The sequence below is a fragment of the Scleropages formosus genome, chromosome 7 (assembly GCF_900964775.1).
Source record: "Scleropages formosus chromosome 7, fSclFor1.1, whole genome shotgun sequence".
Lineage (NCBI taxonomy): Eukaryota > Metazoa > Chordata > Actinopteri > Osteoglossiformes > Osteoglossidae > Scleropages > Scleropages formosus.
In genome coordinates, this window is record NC_041812.1 from 610,319 (window position 1) to 632,549 (window position 22,231).

General features: G+C 51.1%; 1 protein-coding gene across 5 annotated transcripts in view; it reads right to left on the bottom strand.

Annotated features, from left to right (window-relative positions):
• The window catches only part of LOC108934026 (solute carrier family 12 member 7-like), a 42,407-nt gene extending 26,009 nt beyond the window's left edge, over positions 1–16,398 (bottom strand). For 4 of the 5 annotated variants that reach the window (XM_029253295.1, XM_029253294.1, XM_029253292.1 and 1 more), the window contains exon 1: positions 16,198–16,398. In XM_029253295.1, coding sequence (XP_029109128.1) covers positions 16,198–16,363 — 166 coding nt within the window. In that variant the 5' untranslated portion in view covers positions 16,364–16,398. Of the gene's footprint in view, positions 1–9,536; positions 9,790–16,197 lie in introns of those variants that run through there. The other variant, XM_029253293.1, reaches the window with a different exon arrangement.
• Positions 16,399–22,231: the final 5,833 nt, after the last annotated feature.

The window sequence follows — 22,231 nt, forward strand, 5'->3', positions numbered from 1 at the left end:
ACAGTTGTCCATCTACACGACCTTCACTTGAACAAAGTCACACAGATCTCAACAGGTTTGAGCACCTGAACACCTCTATGACTAGAAGAACTTGATCTACAGTCTACAAGGGTTGGACCTTCTTTCACTTGTCAGGCATTCCAGTAACAGACACTCTTCTCATCATCATCAGTCTTTTTCACAGAATATTTCAATATCCAAAGTTATATATACATTTATCTATTTAGCAGACACTTTTCTCCAAAGCAACTTCCAATGAACTCTATGTAGTGTTATGAGCCCACACACCTTATTTACCGTGATGACTTACACTGCTAGATACACTACTTACAATGGGTCACTCATCCATACACCAGTGGAACACACACACACACACACACACACACACACACACACACACACACACACACACACACACACAATGGGGGAACCTGAACAGCATGTCTTTGGACTGTGCGAGGAAACCAGAGCAGACACAGGGAGAACATGTAAACTCCACACAGACTGAATGGGGACCAAACCCACATCCTCTTGCACCAGCCAGACACTGTGAGACAGCAGCGCTACTCACTGTACCACCAGGTCTTCCACCAAACTGGAGGCATTTTTCACTCTCAGTTCAAGATGCTGACGGAGCAGCACTTTCTGCAACTTCCTTAACACTTAAAAGGAAACTCTAGAGTGTCAGTCACAGCAGACTGACACCACCGAGAGAAACCTGGATCCAGACTGAAAGGTGGTTCCGAACCCATACCTTGGCTATTCATGCATCCAGCTGCTGCGGTCAAGGAACTCAGGGGTAGAGCTGGGCTGGTCTGCGGCGCCACGCAGCAGCTCCCTCCGAACGGCTCTCTGAAATCCCTCATCGGGCCCAAGAATACGGGGGGCAGGAGAGCCCCCTGCGGCCGCCAGCAGAGGGGTGAGACACCGCAGTCTCTGGGGTAAATACACTCGCCAGGGTTGGTATTTATAGCCCCGATCGTCCGTCACGTCACACCACTAATCCTCCTAGCTCACCTACGCTGGGCTGAGCCTCATCAACACCCGGACAGTAGGCCAATCCCGTTACCTTCTTCGAGTACAAGCACCTGTGCGTGAGCGCACACACACACACACACACACACACACACACACACACACCGCTCCACCGCCACCCCGACCCTCACCCGCAATGCTGCAGACCGTGACCTCGGCAAAGTCAGAGCACTGCTGACTGCTCGGTGCCGCAAACACAGCTGAAACACAATAGCTGAGGACCATTCATTCAAGAGAAGAAGGAAAGAAGTCCAGGTGCCATTACTGTGTCACAACACAGGGCTGAGCTGCCATCCCATAGGAAGGGGAACCACAGGTCACTCTCAGGACCTGCAGCTGCCGCTTCTGGCCTCCGGTCCAGGTTGCAAAAGCGTCTGCTAAAGGAATAAACGTAAATGTACGGCAGCTTGCGAAGGACCCTCCGCCACGGTCTCCTCAGCCCTCGCTCACACTGCAAGGACACCACCTGCAGATAGATGTGTCTGTGGTGTCAGGCAGGTTGACACTTTTCGAACTCGAACCAGGCTCATAATCGGTCACGTGTCCCTAGAAGAGAATGTTGAAATACAAAAAATGTGAAATATTAAATGTCGGCAGAGTGCAAGAGCACGACAGGAGAAGGACTTATCGACTGATGTGGGCTATAAGAGGCAGACTGTCCGCTTGCTGGAAAACATCATCTCCTGAAATTCTAGAGCGGGGCCCTTCTCCACATTCCACTCCAGCAAAATCAATGACAACACAATTAAATGGGCCCTATGCAGAAATTCAAGTAGAAAGAAGAGCCATTAATAGCAGCTTCTCCTCGGTGTGGCGGACAAGGCCGAAGAGGGGTAAAAGTAAGCCACGGAGAACGAGATCCGGGAAGCGACGGAGAGACACGAGGCCGAAGGTAATGGAGTCGGAGACCTTGCGCGGAACGCCCGAAAGGACGTTATCGAATTGCACATAAAACTACAATGAGTGCGAGAAGCAGACTTCCTGACTTCAGCAGGAGCGAAACAGTAAATCTGTTTTCGGGCCCTTTTTGTTCTCCACAGTAATGCAGGGCTGAAACAATGAGAAGGGAAAAGGCTCAGAGAGACCAGTTCAGAGAAACAAGAGTTTTTTCAGCACAGCAAACATCCTTTTCCTCAAAGCCACTTCCTTTAAAAAGAGGTGGGTGTGTGTGTGTGTGTGTGTGGGGGGGGGGGGGGGGGCAGAAAACGTTTCCACTTGGTCTCGACCTTTGAAACCTTATTCCACGATTTGTGAGAAAAGGGCACCGCATGTGGGCCGTGTGCCAAGATGTGCCCCCTAGTGGCCGTCAGCCGAATCGCCTGGTGGGCTTACAGGTGGGGGTGGGAGTGGGGTTGGGGTGTGTGTGTGGGGGGGGGGGGGCAGGCTGCGCAGACCTCACAAGAGCACCTTGGAGGTTCACTGGCCGCAGGGCTACAGACCGTCTGTTCGTCAAGCCAAGTCCACCGTTGTGCCACCGTTTGCCATCGCTGGACAGAGCACCGAGTGGTCAGTTCGGTCGCTTCGGTTAGCATCACCCACCCACCCGCCCGCTTCCCCATAGCCTCCGGCCCGGACACGTTACGAGTCTGACGCAAACGTGCGGGACATTCACGGGAAACGGTAAAAACACACAATGCTCCCTAACCGATTTAGGCCAATAACGTCCCCTCGGCCACAGACCCGTGGGGTCGTCGCTTTCCCGAGCGAACGGGTCACTCCGGCGCGAGACGCGTCGCCGAAGTGTCCGTCCGCAGAAAGGGGGCGAGAGCAGCGGCACTGCGTGTGTGTGACGCTGAGCTGGGTGTCGCGAGCGAACAGGAGTCTTATCTGGACATTGCAGACTGGGCTGCTGTGGGGTCTCCGGGGGGGACAACGGAACCGGTTGAGAGTGTGTGTGTGTGTGTGTGCGCGCATGAGTGCGAGTGTGCGTGAGTGTGTGTTACATTGCTCTTGTGTTTACAGGGTTGACTGACTGGCTGACTGACTGTAGGTAATGTACTGTGGTACCGTTCATCCAGTGTACTGTGGTATCGTTTACCCAGCGTACCGTGGTACCGCTTACCCAGTGTACAGCACTGCATCTTACCTTAGACGAAGAGGTGTCCGCTAAATACTACGGTACCCATCGTAAGCTCCGTGGTGACAAAGTGATTGTTGATACATTGTTATAACGAAGGAAAAAAACCTGTCAGTTGTACCAACTGAGTCATTTACTGCTTGTTATTATTGCGTTAAGCGGAGATGTTGCTGCACGACTCCACGGTCTCCTGAACCAGGATTCCGGCCACAGCGCAAGTGCGACGCGCTCACCCGAACGCCTGCGGGCAACGGACGGGACGCCGGCGTCATCGCCGCACAGTCCTCCGCACTTGCGCCTCCATCCTACCCCGAATTTTACTTCCTCGCTTGACAGCGTTTGCCGCTTTCATCCGGACCGTCGGTGTAAAAATGTTTCGTCGCCTTCGTTTTCTCCGTCACGAAGCGCAACGGTGACCGAGCGTCTCCGGGAAACGGGGACAGCGGCGTTGTCCGCGGGCAGCGGGGACGGTGTCGACACGGCGCCGTTCACCCACGTGTCCCCGGGCCTTCGGGAGGCTCGAGACCCCGCGGCGCAGCCAGGGAAGAGTTTCTCTGCAAACTCTGGCAAACCAGACAGGTGTCCCCTGTTTCCAAAGTCAAACCGTAGCCCTTGAGCTCCCGGGCGTCCTTTGGGTCTCCGAAAGCGCAGTTCCTCAACTCCCTTTATTAATTAATAATAATAATAATAATAAGAATAATAATGAGAAGAAGAAGAAGAAGAAACCATTATTAGCAAGAGGCACTCACTTGTTCTGCCTCCTTCCCACACACTGTCCTCTTGGTGGACAGTAAACAGCCGACATAAAAGAGGACAATGCCCACTTCTCTTACGCAACAGCTTAAATAAGGCGAGAAAGGGAGCCGCTCCACACCCCCCACCCCGTCCCCCACTCCAGGTTAAAGGTCCGGGTTCACCCTGCCGGCGGCTCGCATCATCTCGGCCCGTACCGCGGTACCGGGGTCATAAGAGAGACACGCCGGACTGGCAAAGAAAAAGTGGAGTTTCTCGAGTTCGCGTGTTCCTCCCTGTATCTGCCGCCCTGAGGATGGACGGAAAGAGAAGACGCCGGCAAACCGTTCGCACGGCTCCCCGGCCGCAGAAACCGCGTCGCGACCGGGTTGTTTTCACGAGAGCAGCTCAGGGTAAAGCGCCTTGTTCAGACGGGATTCGGATCCGCACAGCTGCAACGACTGCGCGACCTGCCGCCTTCACCGGTGGCCTTCGGACAGAAAAATTCGGCACCTCCCGGTCCCAGAGGAAGTACGCAATGCAAATTAAACACCGGAATTAAGAGGGTGAACGTGGACCGCGGGAGGGCGCGGGAAACCACAGCGGAGCTCCCGATCGATCAAAAATGCACGTGAACGTGGCAATGCGCTCTCTCTCTCTCTCTCTCTCTCTCTCTCTCTCTCTCTCTCTCTCTCTCTCTCTCTCTCTCACACACACACACACACAAGCAGGGTCCACGGGGTCGTGGGGGCGGAGCCAGAGAACCGGTCGCACCTTCGCGCAGCTGTAGTTGCTGGGAAAGGGAAAGTAGGAAAGTCTTCATTCACGTGCTGGGCCCCTGTCTGGGGTGCGCGCGCACACACACGCACACACGCGCACACGCACGCAGCGTTATGAGTTTTGTCACTGAAACGCGCTGGAATCAGAACAGATTTAATAGTCACTGAAAGCAGAGATGAAATTCTCCGGATGAAACAGTCAAACACACAAAGTGTTTTTAGCTTTTTATGCTTTTTCACGGCAGAAATTGGGAGTTGATCGGACAGGAAAAGCAGACAATTCAGCTGCCAAAATCAAAGCAGCAGCAAAGAGCAGCGTAAAGTAAACACAGCGACGGAGAGAAAACACACACCTGACCGGGGGGGGGGGGTCGAGTGCGATGAAGGCCCCCCCCACCCCCACCACTGCAGAAGTGACACCTGGAATATACAGTACGCCACATCTCAAAGGACCTCGACTGCGTGGAGTAAACTGCGCCCGCGGCACACAACAAGGGCCCAGAGAGTGCCGACGCTCTTACCGCGGTACACTTGTACTTCTGCTTAGGAACAGTGCTGGGACCAGAAGTCTGTTCATAACTTGGAACTGTACATAAGTCCAGACAGTGTGTCGCAATCGGTCTCTCGCTCACTTTCAGTAACCGCTCGTCCTCGCCAGGGTTCGGGGGTCGAGAGCCTATACTGTCCGTGGGACCCGCACACACGCACACACACCACAGGTCATTTAGTTACTAGGTTCCCACGCAGCTAAAAGCCAAAGAGACTCAGGAAAGACACACAAAGACCTCACAAGAGCACCTTGGAGGTTCACTGGCCGGAGGGCTACAGACCGTCTGTTCGTCAAGCCAAGTCCACCGTTGTGCCGTTTGCCATCGCTGGACAGAGCACCGAGTGGTCAGTTCGGTCGGTTCGGTTAGCGTCTCGAACCCATGTCTGTCACCTTGCGTCACAGCAAACAAAAGCTCAACGCTGCTGCTTCAGCCCTCACTTCATTCACAGATGAGGTTTATATTCTCTCATTTATTTCACACTTTTCTCCAAAGTGACTTATAATGTTAAAGTACCTGCAGTAATTTATCCATTTTTAAAGCTCGGTCAATGTGTGTGATGTGTGTGAAAAATCTGCGTGACGCTGCTTCCCTCGGCCGTTTGCTACCCCCCCCCCCCCGCCCCTCCCCTATGCCCCCCAACCCCCATCACCTCCCCATGCATTTTGCTGCCGTTCCAAGCCGGACAGTGGAAACATGGGCCATTTCTAGTCTGCAGCAGAGAAATCAGAAAAAAAAGAGGGGGAAAAAAAAGAAATATGTGAAATAAACCAGGAAATATTTTTGTCTTAGGGGGCGCGGTGGTGCAGTGGGTTGGACCGGGTCCTGCTCTCCAGTGGGTCTGGGGTTCGAGTCCCACTTGGGGTGCCTTGCGGCAGACTGGCGTCCCGTCCCGGGTGCGTCCCCCTCCCCCTCTGGCCTTACGCCCTGTGTTGCCGGGTAGGCTCCGGTTCCCCGCGACCCCGTATGGGACAAGTGGTTCTGAAAGTGTGTGTATTTTTTCTCTTCAAAAATCTGTCACTCGGATGTTCGTAGCATGAGTTTTCTTTCCACGACCGATTTTCTTCGCTCTCCACTATGAGTTCACATTTACACTTGTTCCGCTTTGTGCCATTCTGTGCATCAGCGCATTTTGTTTCCCACCAATACCATGTTTTTACTTCCTTGCCCTGACCATTGCCGAGATACCCGTTTGACCTCCTCGCCTCGTCCTGAAGAACCTGTTTAATTATTGCTCTCTCCTCCGCGCACCTCCATCCCACGTGCTGGGCGTGCCCGAGCAAAAGGGCAAATGTGAAGGAACCTGCACAGGAAGTTCTCGGTCCTTTCGTTTACAAACAAGCACCGAGGTCCCAAAGCTCCCGCAGCGGGGACTGAAGGGGAAGGAAAGTCTTTCTATGCCAAAGAGCACACGGTGCCACCTCATTTTATACCTCTTGTACTCTAGTAAGAGCACAGCAGACAGCCCCTGAGGTCATATGTACTCCTGAATGCAGGGAAATAAATAAATTACTGAAGAGAAGAACATTCTTACATTCCTGAGGGCCGCGTCTGTATTACGTAACTGCAGTGCTGTTCGAGCGCTCGTGCACTTTCAGACACACCTTTGCTGGGTGACAACACACACACACACAGACACACCTGAGACCGAAATGCCCGTCGAAACTTGTTCCACAGGGAGCCCTGCCTGTACTTGAGCGCTTTCGGCACCTGGTTTAAACTAAGCCGAACGGGGTGAAGAACAAGACAGATCTTGGGACTTGAATTCTCGCTCCTCTATCTTCCAGGAGTTTCACGAGCCTTCCCGTCGTACCCTTCGGGAACTTTCCTCACGCACCTCCCAGACAGCGGATCGTGCCGCTCAGGCCGCTCGGAGGCGCGTGGGAACAGCGTGCCGGTGGCCAGAGGTGTCGTCTCTGCTCTCCGGAAAGAGCCGAGCGGGAGAAGAAGCGCCGCCCGACACCCCGCTGAGACTCGGCTCTCCTACTTTTACCGAGGAGAAAAGCGTCATTTAGGTGACGGAAAACAATGGTCTGAAGGAGCTCACGGCGCTCAAAGGAATCACTGCTTTTCATTTCCGCCCTTTTCGCTCGCTCTTCCGAGTCTCTGAGGCAGTAGGGAGGAGCGGCATTAGCTAAGAAACACCGAAGAGGCTCGATGCACCACGATGACCAGTACAGGACGGGCCGTTTGCGTTAACGCCGAGGGAAAACCAAAACAACAGAGGGCGGCGCTGAACTTTTCCCGAAAAGCTCACAGGGAAACGGTCCTGGGAACAAAGTTACAAGGAAGACTCTAAATCAGTCCTGACTAGGAACTCATCTGCATTTATTGCACGGGCCCTCAGCGGGAACCCGGTAGGTGCCGCAGTGCGTAAAGCCGGTGCCTCGCAGCTCCCGAGCCGCATGACGGCTCTGGGTTCGAGTCCAGATTGGGGGGTGCGATGTTCGCAGACCCACACAAACACGGCAGAAGGCAAAGACAGACCACCTCCCTCCCTCCCTCTCTCCTTTGCCCTGGAAACCACATGAGCGCTCACCACGAGAGGGACTCAACGCGACGGCCCTTCCGTCCACCGTCCCTTTATGGCCGCTAGGAACATGGTGAAAAGCTCGGTAGAAGCGCTTGCCCGCCAATCTGAAGGACCCTGGCCGGAATCCGCACTCTTGCCCTAGTACCCATGAGCAAAGTACTTACCCTAATTCCTTCAAAAATTATTGTGCGGCCCTATAAGCACGTATATAATCGATGGGAGCTTTGCGTACAATCCCAATATTGTGAGTCGCGTTGGAAACAGGCATCGGCTCAAAAAATGCATATTAGCACTTTTTCAGCACAATTAGATGTCATTGTGAAACAGCATTACGCTTCCGGTGATTGTACGGTATCGTAACCTACGTCGTCCAAACTGTAAGTAAGACATTCTCTTCAAGCTGAGAACAGAGGCGCTGCAATCCATAAAAGGAAGAATCCAGAGATAAAGGAGGCGACGAAACTCACATGGTGTAAGTGATACAAGGGCAGCCATGTTTGTTTTGGAACACAAAATGCTGATGTGCGTCAAGGAGGCCCTGTTTGGAGTCAGACTGCCAGTCACGGAGGTTAGAAGATAAGCCCGGGCCTCGGAAGCGAGCGGGTCGAGGAGCATAGAGCCTTTGGGTCCGGCCAGAAGTCGGGGTTTTCGTCGGCAGAGTCACGAGCGACTTCCATGCTTCCTTACTTCCGAGCCTCTGCATGGACACGGACAAGCTCAAGCGCGAACAGTAACTCAAAGGAACTTCTACAGAAGAGTTCTTTCCTAAAAAGGCAGCGGTGGACGAAGAAGTGGACAAGCGGAGGTGCTAGAAGCAGAATTCCACGCAGACACCATTCGCGATCATTCGCGATGATGCCGTTGTCCTTCGCCTCCGTTACGAAGAGGTGCTGGCCGGAGATCGGCCGCTGCCTCGTGTGTCCCGGAGGCCCCGGGCGCAACGGAACCTCGCTTGTTCCGCAGCGCCCGGCGACCAATGGGAAAGGCGACATTGAGGCCAATCGATGAGTTCGACAAGTGGCGAGGGGGTGAGGCGGTGGCGAGTGGCCCTGCGACAGGGCACTTATACAACGGCGAAGAGAGCAACATATGGAGGTCAGCCGGAGCAGTTCGCTTTCACACGCCGTGAAGAGAAAAACACTTCTACACATAATATCCATCACTTCCCTTACGGTGTGCGGGACGCTTGGAAATGGGCACGGGAGCAGAGGAAATCCTTCCGCAGGCTACCGGGTGGGCAAAAGCACAGGATGAATTACTGAAATAGTTTACAAGCAATTCATACTTGACTGGCAGCAGAGGCCAAGAGTGACACACCACATGTCCACACGCCCATACGCGCGCACACGCACACGCGCACGCACAAAAACCGTCCGAAACTGCCTGTCCCGAGAGGGGTCGCGGTGAACCGGAGCCCAACCGGGCAACACAGGGCACAAGGCCGGAGGGGGAGGGGACACACCCAGGACGGGATGTGACACACTAGAACGGATTAAAATAACTCGGAATGAAACAAAAAGATGAAAAAATTGTGCGATACAGAGAGGGAGGGAGAAATGAGAGAAAAAAATGAAACGGACGCAGAGGGAAACAATGAGGAAAGCCGACTGCTTTGCATCTCAGGCACTGGGGCGCGCGCACACACGCACACACACGCACACACTGAACAGCACAGCGCAAAAAAACACCTCGCTGTCACGTCGGTGTCCGTTCCGCAACCCTTCGAGTACGCGTGCCAAAATGGACTCGGAGCCGCGCTCACGGACAGCAGCTCCGCTGCACCAGGGCTCACGGATCACAGGTGGCCCGTCGTCCCGGCGTGTCTCGCTCACCTGAGAAGGCCTCCTGGGAGCGGTGCGGGGCTTCCTCGTCCTCCTCCCGCAGGTCCACCTCTCCATCCTCCACCGGGACCACTGTGAAGTTCGTGGGCATTTTCAGTACGTGTGCCTTCCCTTCGGGCGTGTACTCGCCTCCCGGTATTCCGCTCTCTCCTCGCCCTCCGCCTCGACTCGATCTGCCCGCAGTTTGAAGTTCCCCGTTCCGTCTCGCCTCTATCGCTTAGATACTGGGCCCCCATGTGACCAGACCTCCCTCCATATAAGGAGCACTGGCGCTGGAGTCCTCCCTCTGGGCTAAGCCCCTCCCTCCCCGCACACGTGCCGGCAGCCTTGCCGCTCCCGCCTCTGCTATCAGGAGTAGCTCCGGCCCTGTCTGAAAGAGGAAGCCTGGAGGGGGGGGGGGGGGGACGGGACTGAGGCAGAGCGGTCCTGGCCGCTGTCCTTTTTGCACATGTGTGATTAGAGGGCGAGGAGCTGCTGACGGTCTCACCGACCGCTCGCCCACCAGCCCCCGACCCCCCTCCGAGGACAGGAAACTGAAAGAACAATGTCGTCATTCAAACACGCTCAGCAAACTTGACATTTACTTACGACGACTGACGTGTAAGAGCCACCGAGAAAGACGCACAGACGTGTTGCGGAGGGAGAGGCGCCTCCGAAGGGGCCCCTAAATAAGACGTGACTTTTTTAAAAGAAGAAAAAACACAACAAACGGATGCTGGTTTTGAGGCGACGAGTCGCCGAACTTCCGAACGCTCGTAAGGAACGTGTCACAGCGCTTAGAAAGGAGTTGCGCGGGAGCTGCCGCTGCTGACGCCAGACGACTTTTCCAAAAAGCAGGACTGGGAAACCGAAGCGTTTCGCCGGTTCAAAATTAAATCAAAGGACGCGTGGATTCGTCTTTTACATTCACACAGCGGCAGGAAGGACACTTCGTGGAACATCATCGTCCGTGTCGCCTCCGAGTCGCCGGAAAGACAGCGGAGCGCCGGCGCTCGCAAACAGCCTGGGGCCACTTTGTACACGAGGAGGGGGGACGGCGCAGCGCAAAGCGGCGCGAAGAGGAGCGTCGGAGAGCGTCGCCCTAGACGGGTGCTTTGCGAGAAGCCCGAAGACGCACACACACGCGCACGCACTGTTCTTCCAGTGTCTCACAAGCACTTCCCACTCTGACAGTGACTTATTTTCACCTTTTCAGCTTCCCACCCTTACTTTCCGAGGGACATCGGGCAGCAAACGCGTTCCGGACCCAACGTAACGAAGCGCCTGCTTCCCTCCCTTCCAGGCGACTCCCCCGACGCGGAGAGCTGCCGACGCAGCGCGAGTCCTCGGAGCGAACAGAGGCGAACGTGACGCATCGGGGCAGCTGTGCGGAAACACCTTCCTCAGGAGAGAGGAGGGAGAGCTGCGAGCAGGGGCTTCGACCCACTGCTAGTAACGCCGCTGTTAGAAAGGCCGCGCCACACACTCCAACTGTGGACCTCAGCGGGACCACGTCAAACCCTTACACGCGTCTTCGCAGCCACACCGTTTCTAGCCCGGCATTCAACGGACTGCGATTTCCCAGCATGCGCTGCATTCACATTATGTACCCGCAAGCGTCTTCTCCACGCGCATCACGGGCAGGACATGCAACGGCACAGGGGGACACGGTCCCCGCGGGACGAAGCTGTCGGGGCCGTTTTCATTTGGCGTTCGCGTGTCCCGGCGCCACGCGGTCGACGCTCGCAGCGTGAGAACAGTTGTCGCTCTTACCGTTTCACCGCAAAGGGACTCATGTCGCGTGGACACGAGAACTGCGTGTCCTTGTCAACAGCTACAATCACAGATGGGATGAGTAAACGAAGGCGAGGCCAGCGCTCTGCTCTAGGTCCAACCCGTAGTCATTTTCCACCACGGAGCGAAATACTAGAGCGCTCGGCGGAGCCGCTTGCTGCGAAATCTCGGAGGCGTTCCTGCGATGCATTTCACGGTCGAACGACTAACTGCCCGGGACAAGCTGTGACCGAAGGAGCGGCCACCCAGTCACGCCGTCAAAGTAAACAACAGCCCTCGAGTCCTTTCACTGCTGTAGCACGCAACTACGCTCCCTGGGGAGGGGGCTTTAAGCCACATCTTCTCTTGCCTCATACATGGACAAGGCATCTTACATTTGTTCATTTAGCAGACAGTTTTCTCCAAAGCCACTGACAACATTACTCTACATACCCCTATTTACCTATTTATACAGCTGGGTAATTTAGGGGAAGTACCTCGATGGAGGGTAGCACAGCCGGAGGTGGGATTCGAACGTACGACCTTCAGGTCCCAAGGCGGCAGCTCTAACCGCTACCAGCTGTCCGGCTCTGGAAGCGCACAGAAAAAGGTAACCGAGTTCGCCCAAGTTCAGCCGAAGTCAACAAGGCCGCGCGCCCGGCTTCCTCCTCGCACGCAAAACGGTCACGAACGGGGGACAAAGATCGACCGCGGGGCTGCGGGACAAAGGGCCCAGCGGCGGTGCCGCCTCACGGCTTCGCTTCACCGACTGCGGAAAACAACCGACGCCACGCTGACCCAATATCGCCGGCTAGTGGCCGCATCATGTCCCGCTGTATGTTTTCCACCAGCGGACAGGACTAATTTCAGAGGTTGCTAAGCACAGCCTGCAAAATATTTTCATTGGAAAATTACCTGTAAATAGCACCGTTTGTCACATAAGCAAGCACTTGTTACACTTTCGACTCGTTCCGACATTTTGCTAGCCCATCTTAAAAGGGCCCTCTCCGCTGCGCCGGAGTGGCCCCGCTGGGTGGAACGCGCAGTTTCGGGAACACGGTAACGCTGTACGAGCGCTGCGGCGCTTGAGCCGAACAGACGCTTTACCAAGATGTTTCACATTAAATTTATAAAAAATTTTTCTAAAGAAGAAAAAAAATCAAAACCGTCAAAAATGAAAAACATTCAGTTCCTTCTCAGTAAAGTTTTCCAGTCATTTCGCTATTTACAATAAAGGTCACTTGGATTACTTCAATTACTTTACTTTCATGCAGTTTTTTTTTTTTTTTTTTTTTTTTCCAGGACATAATCGGTCTAATCCTGAACCTCGGAAAAACAACCTGAAGCCGAAAAACAAGCAGGCGCCGGAAGAGGGAAAAATACCGCAGCGTTGCTGTCCATGAAAACGGAGCTCGTGCTGTTCGTGGGCATCCCAGGGTGTCCTTATTCTGAAATGACCCAAAACAAGTCACGTAGTGAAACGCTGCTCAGTTTGTTGATGTGCCGAACACGCTCGGGGGACGGGACTCCGCTCTAACCTACGTGCAAATCGCTACGATCCTTTCAAAAACAGCGAACGTTTCAGCACCCAGTGGAGCGAGCGCGAAGAGTCGGCGAACGACTTTTCCCGGGGAGCCCCAATTTAGCCCGTGACGGCCGAGCCGAGTCGAACGACGCGGCGCCGAGCGAAGACGTCGCCCTCCGGTCTCAAGCGGCCTGTCTCGACGGCCCAGCCGTGCCGCGGAGGCCGTTTCCTACGGTATTCCGATCGCCCGCCCGCCCGCCAACCTCTCCGAATCGGTTCTTACGAATGGACCGAATACGGAAAGGACGGGATTGTGAAAGTACCGATGCCGTTATTTCGTGCGGTGAAAAGTTCTGCTTCATTCACAGCGTGTCCCAAGCTCACCCCAAATCACCCAAACGCGACGCACTCAGCCCTTCATGTTTGCGTGTTTTCTGTGTCATTCTGCTCTTTTCCATTTGTTCCTGGAAAATAAATGTTTAAACTTTCTCATTTTTATTTGCAAAACTTTTTTTCCCCCTAATGTGCAGTTTCAGTAACAAACAGGCCTGCAGATAAAAACACTTCCTCACCGTTCTACACGCCAGAAGTTTTTTCCATCTACCTCTGGAGCAGAGCGAACAGCAACTCCTGCTCTTTTTTCCAGTTTATTTTATGTTTCACCTTTTCCTTCTCGAAGTTGCACATGAAGAAATTAAACAGTTATTATTTTACGCTTGCTGTTTTTCCATTTTCTGGAATTAGAGGGTAATGTTAAGCGATACAGAAATCTCATTTTCATAAAGGGTGAATGTGATGGGCCTCATGCATACTACATTTATATTACATTTATTCACTTTTCTCCAAAGCCACTAGCAACACACACACACACTTGTCCCATACAGGGTCACGGGGAACCGGAGCCTACCCGGCAACACAGGGCGTAAGGGACACACCCAGGATGGGACGCAAGTCCGTCGCAAGGCACCCCAAGCGGGACTTGAACCCCAGACCCACTGGAGAGCAGGACCCGGTCCAACCCACTGCGCCACCGCACCCCCATGCTACTAGCAGCATTAAGGTTATAATTATTACAAGCTTACAGTTATTTATCCCAGCTGTCCCTTATAAAACAAAGTTTAAAAAGTAATGATTCCTGCAATTACTTACTGCCATTACTGTAGTAGTGTGTGTGGATTCTGCCGAAGAAGATGAAAACGGGCAGTACGCTGGCACAGCGAGTAGCGCTGCTGTCTCACAGTACCTGGGTGGTGCGAAAGGACGTGGGTTTGAACCCCACTCAGCCTGTGTGGAGTTTGCATGTTCTCCCCGTGTCTGCGTGGGTTTCCTCTAGGTGCTCTGGTTTCCTCCCACAGTTCAAGTTCCCTCATAGCATGTGAGTGACAGAGAGTGTGTGTTCTACTCATGTATGGATGAGTGACCCAGTGTAAGTAGTGTATCAGGCAGTGTAAGTCACCATGGTGAATAAGGTGTGTGGGCTCATAACACCACATAGTTTCCATTGGAAGGTGCTTTGGAGAAAAGTGTCTGATAAATAAATGTGAAGCAATGTAAATGTAACATGTTCACACTCAACACACAAGTTGACATGGTATCTCACAGTGCCTGGGATGTGCATCTGACATGGGTTTGAACCCCACTCATTCTTGATGAAGTTTGCATGTTCTCTCCCCTTTGTTTCAAGTCAATCTGTGGCTCTAAATTGCCCGAGTGTGTGTGTGTGTGTGTGTGTGTGTGTGTGTCTCACACACTGCTCTGTTGTATATATGAATGCATGGCAGAAAGGAGTATAATTTAATGTATCTCACATTGTGAGTAAACATGGAAAAATGGTCAACTAAATACTAGTTAGTAATCACTGTAGGTGTGGATGAAAGCATCTGCTAAATTCATTAATGTAACATTTCTCCCCCCCCACACTTCCGGTGTACAAAATCCAAATTCTGTCCTCTAAATGCAAAGAAATGCCTGGAAAGTGGAAGGACGGGCATTGAAGGAAACTCCTTCTTGTGAAGTGCGAGTCTCCATGTGCCGACACTCATCGCGTTCTTCTCTTCGCACCTTTCATCTGTATCCAGCGCCACTTCGGTCTCCATGGCAACAGAACACTTCTTTGCAGCGCCGCGAGAACGAGCTGCTCTTAGGAACACCAGACAGGAGAGACCAGTTACCTGGCTGTGCAAAGTAAACACGAGTTACGTTCTCTCCATGTTTTTGTGGGTTTTCGGGGGGTGCTCTGGTTTCCTTCCACAGTTCAAAGACTGTATATTGGTGAAGCTAAATTGCCCGCGGAGTATCACTGTGTGTGTGTGTGTGTGTGTGTGTGTGTGTGTGTGTGTGTGTGTGTGTGTACAGGCGGTTATCCTGCGATTCCAGTAGGGTCCAGACCGCCAACACCCTGACTATGACAAACGGTTGTCAGGTGAGGGAGACCTGTGAATAAATCTTTGCTATCGAAGGTCACGGGTTCAAATTCCACTGCTTCTGCAGTTCATTTACATTCATCCTTCGGAAACTTCTCTTCACAGCAGCGTACGATTATTACCATGATTGTTACTACGACGATTATTACTGTGCAATGATAAGAGGGGCGGCTGGTAGCAGGCAGAGCTGCCTTTGGCTTCGAAGGTTGCTGGTTCGAATATCACCTGCTGCTGTAGGACCCTTGAAGAAGGTATTTACCCTGAAGTAGCGCAGTAAAAGTGCCCAGCCAGGTATAAATCATGGTAAAGAGCTGCCAGCTAGACGAGTAAATGCAGGAAACCCTCCGCACACGTGTCTTCGGACTGAAACACGGGCATAACACGCGATGCGAGCGCCACGCGGACGGAGAGGGGCTCGAACCCACATCCAGTCCTGTAGCCCAGGCGCCCTGAGCCCCCCAGCGCTACTCGCTGTACCGCCGCGTCCCGTTGAACGAGTTCCGCCGGAGCAGTTCTGGTCCTTTCCTTTGCGTCCCTGCAGCTGCTGTGCTTCCCCACCGGGAACTCGAACCCAGGTCTCCCGGGCCACAGACGAGATGAAGGATGCGAACCACAGAGGAGTGACATAAATGAATAAAAGAAAATAACAATCGTCGACGTCACGATTGTCGTGACATGATGACCGGCGACGGGCACGGCGCTGCTCTCTATCTCACGGTACTCTAGTAACTATGGTAACGTAAATGTAACCGGTGGTGCGCACGACGAAGAAGAAGAGATTAAAGAGAAAGGAGCAAAACCTTTAAAAGTCCTTATATATGATGAATAGTCTCTCAAAATACTAACTGCTCACGGGCTCCTCACGAAAAAGTGTTTGTACCCTGGCTGTACCTTAACCACATTGAGCAGGTGACTGAGTGTATCAATACGCGATCACGTTGTCCTCACTCACCGCGCGTGGATTCCTCAGATCTCTTACCGCCGGACTGCTCGTGCTGCCGCCCCCCCGCGGGGCTCACTCCCCCATCCTCTTCCACAGGTGAGATGTCTTCGTCCACCGCGTGCGGACTTTCTTCTTCTCGTTTCGGCACCGGGATGACCACGAACCTGTCCCCCATTGCGGCACCGGGCGCGAGTCGAGCGTAGTAAGCTGGAGCACGTGGGAGGACGAACGAAACAAACGTTCCTTCATTGATATATCGTAAAGGGGCGTGTCCTCGTCGCTCCCCTCTCTCGATTGGCTGCGGGAAGTTCGGACCGGACGAATCAGCGTCGAGGCGGGAATCGCGCGTCGCCGCGGAGGGTCTGCTTCGTTTTTTTGGAAGTCTGCTTTGATTAAGTTTCTCCGCACGCGTAAAAAGCGTCATTATTATTATTATTATTATTATTATTATTATTATTATTATTATTATTATTATTCAGTATTAACTACAGTTCGTTGTTTGTACATACTTTTCATGGTAAATCTTTTCTTACTGTCACAAGTATTAGTGTTAGTGCCTGAAATCAGTTTAACTGTCCTACAAATGAACTATTTGTAATAACATTAGAATACATGACATATAATTTATATCAGGCTGCAGGGTAGGAAAAATACTGTTTAGGACTCACCTTCCAGTCTGAAGGTTCTCACATTTAGTTAAATATATGCAAATAATCATATTTTTCACTTGTTGAAGTGAGTCACTAAAAGTCCCCCCCCGAAATGCAAGTATACACCGATGAGTACGCTGTGCGAAATACCGAATTGTTTTCAAGGTCTTGTTGTCATGGTCTGATGCTGTCAGTGATTCACACACATCCCATGAATGAGCCAACGTTCCGGAAAACATCCGGTGTGTCGCCATGCGCAGTAAACTGCTGAAACGAGCAGGAGCCCTTCTAGGCCAGGAAGGCAACCGCCATCTGCTGGAGAGGTCAGAGACCCCTGGTTGTTGAGAGAGACAACCTGCAACGCAGCACGGGAGGATGGAGGCAAATACGAGCGAGCGACGGGGTCGGGATGCGGGACGGCCGACTGCGGGCCACCGCTGGACCTCCTGCGGCTTCCTGCGGCTTCCTGCTCCTGGGACTTGTGCTTATGCCCCGACCCCTACGCCGTGCCGTGTGGCTGCCCTTCCCGTAGTCTGCCGTGGTTTAACTGAACTCCTCCGTGAATAAGTGTGCGGTGAGCTTCGACCCATCGTGTGCTGTGGTCCAGTTATTAATGAATGAGCTCAGTGCTTATTGTCACGTAGAAAATTGTGCCTATTTTTACTTCTTAATCCCCCCCGCCCCCATTCATTGAGCTGCACTTTACTCAGCTTCACTGTCCCCAGAATACAGGATCCCCAGAAGCCAATGAGCACAAAACGCTTTTTCACAATAGAGTGACGGAGAGGGGAGGAGAGAGGACAAGAGGCTGGAAAATTAAGGAATGTAATAGAATGAAACTATCAGCGCAGTGCCTTTAGATTGAGCTGCTTCCCATTTAAATTCAAGCACAAGTCTGCAGGCTTCTTTCATTTAGTGATTCAGCTGTACTGAGAAGTAGGGAGGGCGAGGTGCGGGGGTGCGGGGGTGCGGGGGTGCGGTGGGTTGGGCCGAGCCCTGCTGGCCGGTGGGTCTGGGGTTCGAGTCCTGCTTGGGGTGCCGTCCTGGGTGTGGTGTGTCACTTCGCCCCGGGTTAGGCTCCGGCTCTCCGCGACCCCGTATGTGTGAGAAGTATAGAATTTATTGTAATAGTTTTGTCTTGTGTTCTAGCAAACTTGAATACGAGGCACTAAACTGGAATGGAGGCCAAAGACACTTACATTCTGCGTAAACATTTCAAATGCCGTCTTTGGCTGTAGCGTTTCATGCTACGAGGGCGCGGTAATAAAACACCGTGTTCTTTGCCATCGAAGCATCAGAAGCAGCGAAGGGATGAAAGGAGCTTTATTACGGCTGAAGGCCATGCGCCCTCTGTAGCTCTAGAGGAAGTGATTTCTTTCGCTGCAGGGAGAAGCGTAATCGTCGCTCGGAGTCAGTCACAGTTATTTCTTTGTTTATTTATTTATTTATTTATTTGACTGGTGCCTTTGACCAAGGCAATTCACAATGTTTGGGATTTACGAAGCACAAGTGCTTATTATGATGACACATGATGACAATGCGATGACAACAATGCAGACAAAATATTGTGCTGCAGATGAAGCGAAAACTGCGCTCGACATAAACATTACGAACATAAAACAAGCACAGGCTGGAAATTGATGAGTATCATAAAAACGGGCCACAGATGTCAGATTTTACCAGTTTTTTTTTTTTTTTTTTATCCACAGGTGCTTTTTCGTGTCTTGAAGCTTTTAAACTTGAGTTCATTTATTGATATTTCAGTTTAAAAATATGGAAATTTCTGTCATTTTCATTATTTCAAATGCATATCTCATTCATATACCTGAAGTTTTCTGTCCACACACACACACATTTTCAGAACCGCTCGTCCCTCACGGGGAACCGGAGCCAACCCGGCATAGGAGGGAACACACCCAGGATGGGACGCCAGTCTCTCGCAAGGCACCCCAAGCGGGACTCGAACCCCAGACCCACCAAAGAGCAGGACCCGGTCCAACCCACTGCGCCACTGCACTACCGCACCCCTGTTTTCTGTCCATATTGGCAGTAATGTAATAATTTCAAAGTTAAACTTTTTAAATGACTCACTGTACACTACAATGGAATAGTAGGGTTACAAGTTTTAATGTAAAAATGTTTCTTTGAAATGATGTTTATTTAGATCATGTGTTTATTACTGATTAATATCTTGATATTAATTTTTTTTAATCTAGTTTAATCAATTTCTGGAATTTGTTCAACACACGGTATGCAACGCAGTACTATTTACAGCATCTACAGTATTTTGACATTTTATTGTCCTCTTCTGGTTAACTTGTGCACTGCAGTGCAGATGGAAAGTGGTACAAGTGGAGCAGAAGGGGTTTTGCACATTATACCAGCTTCACAGTCCACTGTCCTCCTTTGCACCCTTGAATTAAATTAAATTAAAAAAAAAATGATTGTTTCTATAGAAAATGTACACAACTTGTTTAGAACTCGTTGCTGAGTGGAAATAGCTTACTTTAATAATGAATTTAATAAGTTACTCCAGCAAAAGTCTGGTATTTTTTTGCACTCAGACTTGTATTTTCATTTTGCTCAGGAGTTCACTGTGAAGAAATGGTCTCATTCATTTTCCCTTCGTATTTCTATCAACGACTCATAGATACATTTTCCAATTTATTTTTTTGTTTTTCACTGCACTTTCTTCACTTGTCTATGTTCTTTCTTTAATAAATGAGTAAGAGAACAGAAGAGCACTGGGTTACAGGCAGAGGTGGGTAGTAATGCATCACCTTTACTCCTGTACACGTACCGTCACGTCACCGGACAGGAATTAGGAGCAAGAAAGAATAAAGGAGAAAAGCTCCACCCCTGCCAAGTTATGGAACCTCCTAGAGACCACAGCCCTACATGCATGTGCTCCTGTATTCTGGTCCTGCATCTTACTCTTGCACACTGATCCTGTATCCTGAGCTCAACATTCAAACCTTGGTTTTTGACCCACACTTTGACCTCAGCTTCAGATTTGCTGCCCCATGCCATAAACCACACGCACACACACTTTCTGAACCGCTTGTCCCATTTGGGGTCGCAGGGAGCCGGAGCCTAACCCGGCAACACAGGGCATAAGGCTGGAGGGGAGGGGACGCACCCAGGACAGGACGCCAGTCTGTCACAAGGTACCTCAAGCAGGACTCAAACCCCAGACCCACCAGAGAGCAGGACCTGGTCCAACCCACTGCGCCACTGCGCCACCACGCCACCGTGCCCCCCTGCCCTAAACCACCTCCAGAAATAAAAACTACACTTGTGGTTTCCCGTGTCTTTGCGAGTGACATGTTACTGCTTCAGTAAATGTCTTAAAAAAACATACTTTTTAGGGTCATTTTTCACACTGATATTTTTTACTGTTACTCAAGTACATTTGCACAATAAAAACGCACTTTTACTGAAGCTACAGCCAAAGCGTAATCTGTATAAATATTCCGATGTTGTAGAGTCGCGATGTTGAGATGAAACAATTTTATAACTGAGTTGTGTTGAACTGTGTTGTGGACCATTACAGTAAACATTTATCCTTTCACATTCCCAGAATAAACAAAGCGTCAACGTGTCAGGAGTGGCCTTGCATTTAAACTTGTATATCTTTTCTGAAATGTGTGTTTATTGCCGATCAAATGTTTACAAATCCTGCCGACAGGTGCCGGTAAACCACACACACACACAGGAGAGGAGTGCAGGAGCACATTGATTCAACAGCCCCCGTCTGCTTTCCGTTAGTCTTGATGACTCCAGTAGTGCCGGGAAGAATTGTAGCTCTGTTACCATGGAGACTAAAACGGAGACAAACTAGGATAAAAGTGGCAAGAAAATGGGAAATATCATTGAACAATTTTAGTTATGAGAAAAGTTTTTAATTAATAAGTATTTTAGTTTATTCTAGCTTATTACATCCTTTTAATTTATTCTGTTGTGGTTAATGAGATAAAAACTGCATGTTTAATGGACGAATCCATTTACAGATCAGACTCCGGCTGTTTTTATTGTCATCCTTCTATACAGCCTGTGTACAGTGGACCGAAATGTCGTTTCTTCGGAGACCATGGTGCAACACAGAACATAGTACAGTAAAGTAATGAATAAATACACAGGACAGCACGTGGACGCGGGTGTGGCTGCGAGCTCGAGGCAGTTGTGGTGTAGTGTAGTGCTGTAGAGTTAATTTCTTTGTCATGTTAATGTAGTTTGAAGCTAAAAAAGTATTAGAAAGTTTTACAAATCATCATCGGTTTTACAAATTCAGTTCAGTTCTAACTATAGCTGATGTTTTCATAGGACATAAAGAGCTAATAATTAATAAAGTGACGCCTGCATTAGCTTGTCACTTATTGTGACCCAACAGTAAAAGCGACTTTGGATTAACAAACAAATGAAGCAGCAAACAAACACTTGTGTCCATGAACTAAGGAGCTGGACTGTCTGGTTTCACATGATCACACAGTCATAAGCAGTTTTTAAGAGCTCAGCAGAATCTCTTCTTTTTTTGAGAGAAGCAGCACATGGGGGGGGGGGACTGAGAGTCGTTCAAAGGAGCAGAGATGCCTGTTGATGCTGATGGGAGCGACACAGCTCTGATTGGAGCCCTAAGCGTCTCGGAGAAGTGAGTGAAGGGTGTATTGATGAGATCTCTTCTAGAATTTTCTGCTGCACTGAAATCATTAGGCTGCCGTTCCCTGCGAGGAACCCGGGCTACGCCTTACAAAAGGCTGCAGTTAAATGCACTTGACTTCGGCTTTTAAAGCGAAGGCCTGGTTCTCCAGCGTAGATCTGGCAGAGAGATTCCGGAAAAGCCCGGAGTTTCGTTTGATTTTCACCTTGACAGGAAGAGGTATTTATATCATCATCATTTCATCGGCTGCAGCGCCGGACCTCAGACGTGAAAAGTGAGACGCTTTGAAGCTTCGGTTTTATTCTCAGCACGAGCGAAGCTGAGACCGCGTCTCCGAGGGAAAACACACGCAATCGATGGCCAGTTCATGGCGACAGATCTGTGGGAATTTCCTCGAACAAAGAGTTTGTGCAGGAAAAGCGCCGTGCAGCCTGGTTACAGCAGCCTGCACCTGCGTCACATTTTTACGTGCGCATTTGCCATGATCTCCTCACCGAACCCCTGAAAAACGGCAGTGTTTTGGCAGCGGCGCGCCTCTCACATCCATGAGCCCTCGTGCCAGAATCCAGTTACAGGAGATCTGCAGCACACGTTCAATGGCTTTGCTCCATTAACAATTTATGCTTTTTAAATTAGCATTGGATGCATTTCGGGGGGTTGCTCAGGCTGGAATCCAGTGAACCCACACACAAAATCGTTTTATTATTACTATTATTTCAATAATTAATTGGGAAAG